This window comes from Antechinus flavipes, chromosome 1 (genome assembly GCF_016432865.1).
Source record: "Antechinus flavipes isolate AdamAnt ecotype Samford, QLD, Australia chromosome 1, AdamAnt_v2, whole genome shotgun sequence".
Classification (NCBI taxonomy): Eukaryota; Metazoa; Chordata; class Mammalia; order Dasyuromorphia; family Dasyuridae; genus Antechinus; species Antechinus flavipes.
This window is the reverse complement of record NC_067398.1, coordinates 702,437,331-702,446,746: the sequence shown is the minus strand read 5'-3', so window position 1 is coordinate 702,446,746 and position 9,416 is coordinate 702,437,331. Positions and strand designations below refer to the sequence as shown.

Genomic DNA, 9,416 nt, shown 5'->3' with positions numbered 1-9,416 from the left:
TTACCATCCCACAACTTCACAGTTCAAAGTCAACAGAAGTTCCATCTTGATGGACCAGGGCCTATGAGAACTGTCCATGGTTCTATTTAAAAGGATGCATTGTTCTAAATGGACAAGGCTGGGAATGGTATCTTTTTTTTTTTTTTTTAAACCCATCCCATGCCTTTAGGTACCATCACTTTTCATTTTACTTATTACCTGTTCTGGGTCCCCATTCCCAGAGGCAACATGGAAAGAATATTGGCTTTGGTGACAAGAGAACCCAGTTTGATTCCAGTTCTAATGCGGACCACCAGTCTGTAGCTTCTTGGGCATGTCACGTCCCCTCTCTCAGATTCCTCCTGTGTAAAGTGTGGGTTGATTCCCAGGATTCCTTGCAGTCAAAAAATGGATGATCAAAGGAGCATTATCTCATTTATCACCAGCTTTCCTTCTAGGACACTGAGCATTGGGCAAACATTTCTGCTTCCCATCTGCTCCCACTTCCAAAGTCCTTCCTCAGCTCATTATGTTTGTCCCCTTCTCTCCTACCTTTGTGTTTCACTAAAAGCCCTACTTTGGGGGAATGAGTTTACTTTAGTGAGAGACTTCTGAACTTGGGATCCAGACACCCCAAGGGGTGCAGGGATAGATTTCAGAGGGACGGGGATGGGGAAATGACATTTTTATTTCAATATAACTGATTTCCTTTGTAATCCTCTGTATTTTATTCATTTGAAAATGAAGAACTCTTGTTATAGGGGAATCCTGGAGTTGGGCACAGAATGTTTCTATAGCGGGTTTTATAGGTTTTACAGTGTGGCTTGAGCATACAACAAGCTTAAGAACACACCCTTCTGGTTTCTGATATGACAAGTTTGCTGTGCTATCTTTTTTAAGAAGGATTTCATACCTTGAACACACTTTGTACATATTTGTAATGACTTTATTAAAAAATTCAATGTGCTCTTGAGCCTAAAGTCTTGGTCGATCCTTTCATTTTTCTCTACAGAGGTGGGGGGGGGGGTTTGGGTGGGTCTGTGGAATGGGAAGAGTTTGCCTCCTTGGAATTCTCTTCCTTGTTTGAGACCTGAAGACCACCAGGCTTGATGCACCCAAGTACTGGACAGGAAAGAGGCAACATGGACCCTGATGCTCCTGAACCATGAGGACCAGATTTGGAAGTTTGGACACCAAGGTTCAAATCCTGCTCTTGGAAGCTGGGCAACTTTAGGAAAGTCCCTTCACCTTACTGGGCCTCAGTGAATAAAGAAAGGGAATAATCTAGGATATACTGTAACCTATTTAACGTGTAAAGGACTGCTTGCCATCTGGGGGAGGGGGTGGAGGGAGGGAGGGAAAAATCGGAACAGAAGTGAGTGCAAGGGATAATGTTGTAAAAAATTACCCTGGCATGGGTTCTGTCCATAAAAAGTTATTTAAAAAAAAAAAAAAGAAAGGGAATAAAGGGAATGAATAAAGGGAGATAGAATAAATGGCCTCTGAAATCTCTTCCTGCTCCAGAGCCAAAATCCATTTAGGTCTAAATCCTACAATCCCTCATAATGTGACCTGGAGCCAGACAATTAACTTCACTTTCCCCTTCTGTAAAATAGGAAGGATAGTTGCACTCTCTGCTTCTAGGGGGTTCCTGAGGAAAGTGTTCTAGAAATGGGATTAGCTCATTTGTAGTGAAAGACTAAAGGTCAGGCTGAAGAAGGAAACGTTCTGATCATGTGGATGAGGGAGAACGAATCTCCTTCTGCCTGCTGATCTCAGGCCCTTATTTCAAGTAGTCTGATTCAGACGCTGAGATCTTACCAGCTAATGTAGGCGATTCATTCAATTAACATGTTAATGAGCATGCAAATAAGAACAGATTGCAAGCCAGTTTTCACCCCCACAGCGCCTGCTTAGCTGCGATGGGAAATAGGTGCTCAGTTCCCTTCTTCCTCACTGATTCCAGGTCATCCCACAGTCCCCTTTGGGGTTCAGGATTAATGGATCTTTGACAAGGAGATGGGAAGACCCCTAGAGGGCAGTGGTACAATGGATGGAGTGCTGGACCTGGGGGAGAGCTGAGTTCAAATGTGGCCTCAGATACTCACTAAGCAAGGCTGTGAACTCTGTTGGCTTCAGTTTCCCCATCTGTAAAATGAGCTGGAGAAGGAAATGGCAAACCATCTAGTATTTCTGCCCCCAAACCCCAAATGGGGTCAAAAAGAATCAGACATCACTGAAAAATGATGAAATGACAAGAAACTTCTCAAGGTTGTTTAAAGGATTAAATGAGATAAATTATAAAGCACCTGATACAAATCTGGCCATTAAAAACATGCTTATTTTCCTCCTTCCTCATTTTTTTTTTTTTTTGAGAGGCAGTTGGGGTAAAGTAACTTGCCCAGGGTCAAACAGCTAAGAAGTGGTTAATGTCTGAGGCCAGTTTTGAACTTAGGTCCTCCTGACTCCAGGGTTGGTGCTCTATCCACTGGCCCACCTAACTGCCCCCCCCTCATTTTTTAAAATAAATTTTTATTTCTTGTATTTACCAGTATACCTCCCCTCTCTACCAGAGGGATTGTTTTCTCCTAATAAATATAGGAGATAATAAATAAATAAATAATAAAGAATTTTAAAAGAGAATGGGAAAGCAGCTCAGCAAAACTATGCAACTCATTGAAAAAGACTGACATTATATGCAGTTTTTCACACCCATAATCCCCCACCTCTTCCAAACCAGGGAGTGAGGTAATTTCTTGTAATTCTTTTTTAGAGCTATACTCAGTGTCATTTAATAGCATTCAGTTCCAATTCATTATTTATTTTTTCCATTTACACTGTTGTAGTCAATCCACATTGAGTTTTTCTGGTTCTGTCTTACATCAGTCCACTTAAGTCTTCCCATGCTTCTGTGGATTCCTCATGTCATTTCTTTTTTAAAATAGATTTTAATTGACTTCTATGATCCCTACACTTTCCCCTCTTACCAAAAAGCCATCTGTTAAAACAAAATTAAAGGTGGGGGTTTGGAGAAGGTTCGAGGGGTGGGAGAGAGAAACTAACCAATCCATCGAAAAAGTCTGACGTTGGCATGTGGGATTTTCCAAGTCACCAAACACCCAAAATCTGCAAAGAAGGGAAGCAGACTCCTCCTATCTCAAGACCAGCTCGGTCCTTATAACTCCATCCTATACAGTGCCCATCAATTTGTTATTCTTTACATTTGAATTGTGGTCACCAACTCTTTATCATTCCATATGATATGGAATCCTATATACCCATCAAATGCACTGTTTCTGGTAGCACAATAATGTTCTATTACATTCAAGGACCACAGCCTACTTAAGCCATTCCCTAATTGATGGGCAATGATTTGTTTCCATTCTGCCCTACTACAAAAAGTGCCGTTATAAATATTTGGTGTATTTGGTATATATTTTAATCTTTCACAGCCCTCGAAGGATATTCCTAGCAGCAGAATCTCTGAGACAAAGGGTATGGACATTGTCGTCCACACTTCCCACATTTCCAAACTGTTTTCTAGAATGGAGAGGACAATTCATAGTTCCATTCACAGGGCACTAACATGCCCATTTTCAGACAACGCCTTCAACACTGAAGATTCCCACCATTGGCCATATTCCTTCCTTCCCTCCCCCCACCAAAGCAATCAGGGTTACCCAACTAGTAAGTGGCAAGTGTCTGAGGCCGGATTCGAATTCAAGTCTTCTTAATTCCAGGGCCAGTGCTTTTTTGCACCGTGCCATCTAACTGCCCAGTCATTGGTCATCTTAGTTGTGCTTAGTCCAAGTCGGGGGCAGACACGCCACAAGAATAGCTGTAGCCAGATGTTTGGATTGGGCCTGGTGTAACAGTCAAAGATACCCCCACTGAATTGCACATGTGTAACCTATATTGGATTACTTACTATCTAGGAGAATGGGGTGAGGGGAAGAGAAGAAGAAAAATTTGGAACACAAGGCTTTGTAAGGGTCAATGCTGAAAATTATCTTTGCATGACTTTCAAAATAATAAGCTATTATTTTAAAAAATTTTTAAAAAGACATGTATGCTGTTGAAAGTGCCCAGGATATACCAAGGCACAGACCTGGCAAGGCTTTGCCACACCTGAGAAGTAGTGACCCCATTCTGAAAAGCTTGGTTCTCATTTGCAGCTACTAAGAGCTCTGCATCCATCTTTTGATCACCTCCTCATGGGGTATCTCCCGGGATTTCCCAGATCTCAAAGGGGCTGCACGGTGATGGATAGAAAACCAGCTTTGTAGACAGGAGTTCAAATCCTGCCTTTAATATTTAATTATTTACCAGTGTAGTAACATGTACTACATGGTTAGCTGTGGAGTCCCAGGTAAGCGTCTTAATCTTTGGGTTAAACAGATTCCCTAGCTCTTAAAAAGATTCAGTTGCCTCCAGATTCTATGCAGTTCTACATCTAGGAGTCCAGTATTCTTCTGTGTTAGCTAAACCAGGTCACCTCCACAGACTCCAAATCTCATGTAAAATGGAGACAATTAAACTTGCCCGATGCACTACATATGGAGGCAGTAAGGATTGCATTTTGCAAATTTACACAGTTATGCCAAAAAAGTATCTGGAAGTTCTTGCTGTGTTCACAGTGTGATCTGCTGGAAAGCATGCTGGATTTGTAGCTGAGAGAGCAGGGTTCAAATCCCACCTATGTTTCTTAACTAGATTCACAACCACAAGTAAATCACTTTTGCTTTGCTGGACCTCAGTTTCCTTTTCTGAAAAAAATGAGGCACTAGACTCAATGATCTCTGAGGACCCTTCCATTCAAGATCTACCTAGAGATCTGTAAAATTCTCACTTTGAATTAAAGGAGTCAGCATGGGACAGTGGAAAGGGCAATTGATTATAGCCGGAGAATCTGAATTCAAATCCCGCCCCTTGGGAACTTTCTCCCTGCGTTTGTTTTCTATAAAACAGAGAAGGTTGAACTACAGTTCCTTCAGCTGTAGCTCCACAATCCTAAAATCTGGGTCTCAGTTTCCCTTTCTGTAAAATGAAGAGTTTTGCCTAGATGGCTCCTGAGGTCTCTGCCAGTACTTCCTAGGTAAGGAACAATAGTGCCCTTCTAGGAACTGTACACTGGCTTACTGTTTGCCTCAGTTCCCTCATCTGTAAAATGAGCTTTAGAAGGAAATGGCAAACTACTCCAGTATTTTGGGGAAGCGGATCCCTGGACCATAGCATTCTGGTCCAGGAATCCACTTCAGAGAACTGGACTAATAACTGGGAAAAATCCAGACAGCCAAACATGGAGGCATGGGAGATTTCTCCCCAAACCCTAGCGATGTCAATTCAACAGGTTTCCCTTCTGCCCATATAGGAAATGCTGCTTTCTGTTCTGGGCTCTTCCTGTCCATATGTTTCAGTCTGCCTGCACAAAGACTGCCTCGGGGCTTCTACAAGATCATGGATTGGGTGAGGAGAGCTAGAAACCCCAATCTGGGATCTCCTGAGACCTCCAAAAAGCACTTTCTCGGCTAAATCACACGCGGCCTCTGCTAATAAGGCTTCTCGAGCTCTAATTTATCATGCCTCTGCTGTGTCTGCATGCAGGGAAATGTTGATGATAAACCAGTTGCCGGGCCTCCTGTTGCTTGCCTTTGGTTTTCTTCCTTAAGGCTAATAGAAAGAGAAGAGAAGAAGGGCCAAGCTGATACATCCATGTAGCAGAATCTCCCTCAGGTGCCCTCCTTCCTGCCTGTTTATCTGAGCGAGTGGGATTTGAACATCATAGCTATTTCCATAGTAACAGAGCATGAAAGATGCCATGCTGCCCTGGAAGGTGATCTCTCGCTGGGATCCGGGAAAACGCCAAAATTGTTGAGCGATGGAGAAGGTCCCAGCTCGCTCCGTGCCCCGAGAAATGCCCCATGGCTGTTCGGATGGAAGCGGCTCCGATAATCCCATCTTGGGGCTCGGTGACAGCAAGATGGGCTCAGCCCCACTCCTGAGGACTGTGGGATAATCAGCTTATTAGCCAGACAGGCTGCTCTCCCTCCCTCCCTCTCCCTTCTCTGAAAATCTATACACTTCCTGAGCTCTGGCAATCAGTGAGTGGTGCTAGGACCAGGTTGAGAGCAAGGGATGGGCAGGGGCTGCCTTGGTTTTGGGGGGTCTCTATACAAAGGGTAACGTGAGAAAGGCCGGAAAAACATCACCCGAAACAAAACAAAAAATTCTGAAATAGATGATTGTGTCATTGTAATGATCAAGCTTGATCTTGGAGAAGAGTGGAGAAAATGCTTTTTCTTTCCTTCTTTGCAAAGGTGATGGTAGGGGGCAGGGGGCCCGTGGGTGAGAAATAGTGTACATGCTGGTTTTGCTGAATTGCTTTTCATCTTTCTGGAGAATAGAGGAAAAGAGATGTACTTAGAAATGAAGGTGATGTAAAAACAAAATCTATCACTACAAATGGAACAGATTGGTGGTACAGTGGATAGAGCACTAGGGCTGAGAGAGAGACCTGAGTTCGAAACTGGCCTTAGATACTTACTAGCTGGGCAAGTTATTGAATACTATTTGCCTCAGTTTCTTCATCTGTAAAATAAGATGAAGAAGGAAATGGCAAACCACACTGATATTTCTGATAAGAAAACCCCTGATGGGATTATGGAGAGTCAGACATGATTGAAAGATGACTGAACAACAAATCAATAAAAATAAAATAATATTAAGAAATGGAAATGGAGTCTAGATGTTTTCTTCAGTAGGTCTCTCTGTGGAACAAGAAGCATAGTACAGGTAGTAAAAAGAACTAGAATTGGAGATGGAGGACTTAAGTTCAAATTCATAGCCCTGTGTGATTCTCTGAAGCTCATTCTCCTCCATCTTTAAAATAAGGAGTTGGACCAGCTGGCATCTGAAGCTCGTGCTAGTTCTAGATCTTAGGTCTTCTGGTTCTAGGATGGGTAGGGAAGAAGCTGGAAGGACAGGTTTTATTTGGGTTGGACCCATAGTATCATAAAAGTAGAGAAAACCCAGTATGAAAGTTCTCTACACTGGTGCACACTGGCAAAATTTTCACAACTGATACAGCTTAGAGAATGGGGGCAATAAATCAAGTATCTATCACAGCTGGACTTGAATTCAGGTCCTCTTTATTCCAAGGCTTATCTGCTATCTACTACACCAGGATCTTTCTCAAAGGGAAAGTAGAAAATAAAAATAAATATGGCTCTTGGCATAAGTTAGAGAAATCCATGTATGATTGGGCCCAGTGCCAGAACCCCACATCCCAAAGGGTGCATAAATCCAGAATATGCACTATCTCTTTGGCCCTCAGAGCCACCAGGAGGATGAATTAATGCCTATAGATGGTTCAGGCACGGGCAAGGGGAATGGCCAATCAGTCAACAAGCAGCTTTGTTAAGTGTTGGGAATACAAATCCAGCCCTTAAGAAGTTTACTCTCTAAAGGGGAGACGATACATTCACATGGAAATGAATACAAGGTGGTTCACATATGAACAGGAGGAAGCAGTTGTGAAAGGGAGGAAGAGGAGAAGAAGCAGAGGAAAACTGAGGATGGGAAAAGAAAGGAGGAAAGCGAAAAAGGGAACAAAGCTGTATGTGGCTGGAGGAAGAGTTGAGAGCCATCTACATCCAGGCGACAGGTTGTCCCACCTGTCTATGAGCCTGTGGGCCACGGGGCCTTCAACAGTTTTCCAGAATCAATGCATTTTTAGGCTCTCAGAGGTGGAAAGGCCCCCAGGTCCATCTATTTCAACTCTGACTCACACAGGAATCCGTACTATAGGATTTCTGACAAAATGGCCATCCAGCATCTTCTTGGAGTGCTCCAGTGAGATGAACCCCACCACTGCCAACATGTAGGGCAGTTCCTAGTATAGAGTATGCGCATGCCTGATTCGCTGGGCAGGGAAGGAGGGGAAGGCAGTGGCTTCTTTTCATGAAAACCTCAGTTCCCAACACTTGTGTCCATCTTTGCGCTTCTCCCCAGTGACCCAGATGATAGCCCAAACCCTGTCCAGGAGGCAGATCACCATAATACTACTAGAACTAGTAGAACCAGATAACAACATAATACTACTAGAACTAGAACTAGAATACACAATAATACTAGAACTCTACTAATGTAGAGTTCTAGGGTTTGCAAAGTATTTTCTATGTTATCTCATTTGATCCTCATGATAACTCTGTGAAGTAGGTGATATTATTATCCTCATCTTACAGAAGTGGACAGTTGAGGCTCAGAAAGGATATATGTTAGCTACAAAATGACAGGGTTCTACGGTTAGAGTCTTTTGTGGCAGCATTCAAACTCAGTTCCATACACCATACCACCTACCTAGAGGGTCTACAGGTAGGCGACCAAGAATGTCTACCATTTTCTGAGGGGTAGGAAAAGCTGGAAGATGGGCAATGAATGGAACGGTGTCAGATTCTGCAGGGCTGGTTCAAAAGGGATAAGGACATTGTCAGGGTCAGGGGATTTCATCAGCCTGTGAGGAGAAGGGAGGGAAGGATGGGGAAATGAATTCAGGTGAGGATCTCAGTTCTGGATCGGGGTTAAACAAAGTCCCACAGAAGGGACCCATAGTTGTAGCTATTCAACAGCACATTCTTCACGGAGCGTGGCTAAGGACAGAATGCCATGCTGGGGACAAACCAACTAAATGAGACTGATGTGGGATAAAGATCCAGGGACTTTTTCCAACGTCTCTGCTCCTTTGGGGCCTTTCCGCCCTTCCATCGATGAAAGTCTTTTGACCTAATACACCTGAAAATGGGCGGAGGTGGTACCATCCTTCCAGCATCGCAGGGTTTCCACGGCAACTGAGCGGCAGAGAGGGCAAGTTCTCTCCCGGTCGAACCAAAGGCAGAGACACTCCTCACAGAATACGTGCTATGGGGACAAGGAGAATAATGAGCTCAGTACATGTCTGGCACATAGTAGGTACTTAATAAATGCTTACTGAATTAACAGTAGGTTGTTGAATTAATCTACTAGGACTCCTGGAAGAGTATTCAGCTTGCCTGGGGATGTTTCAAAATGGAGACCTAGGCAAAAGGGGATGTCTAATTTTATTTTTTAATTTTTTTTTAAGGAGCAGGAGCGTAGGGAATGGCTAAGGGGCTTACCCAGCCCCTGTAGTATGTGACCTGTGACCACAGGCAGGACCCTGAACCACAGTTCTCCTCTCCAGGAGCTCTGGGGATTGGTAATCTGGACCGCCGTGCCCATGGGGCCCAACCAAAGTCATTCTGCTGCCTCCTCCTCCTTCACATGACACAGGGCCCCAGGGCCTGTGACTTCACCCAACTCTTGTAAGGGCTGGCTGTCACATGGAAGAGGGATTAGATTAGCTAGGCTTGGCCCCAGGGGGCAGACCCAGGTGCCAAGGGGGGAAGCTGCAAGGAGACAGA

At 43.9% G+C, this 9,416-nt stretch overlaps 1 protein-coding gene across 3 annotated transcripts in view; it reads right to left on the bottom strand.

Annotated features, from left to right (window-relative positions):
* Positions 1-3,395: 3,395 nt before the first annotated feature.
* The window catches only part of RNFT2 (ring finger protein, transmembrane 2), a 79,808-nt gene continuing 73,787 nt past the window's right edge, over positions 3,396-9,416 (bottom strand). For all 3 annotated transcript variants that reach the window (XM_051972866.1, XM_051972868.1, XM_051972867.1), the window contains one exon: positions 3,396-8,895. In XM_051972866.1, coding sequence (XP_051828826.1) covers positions 8,761-8,895 — 135 coding nt within the window. In that variant the 3' untranslated portion in view covers positions 3,396-8,760. The remainder of the gene's footprint in view (positions 8,896-9,416) is intronic.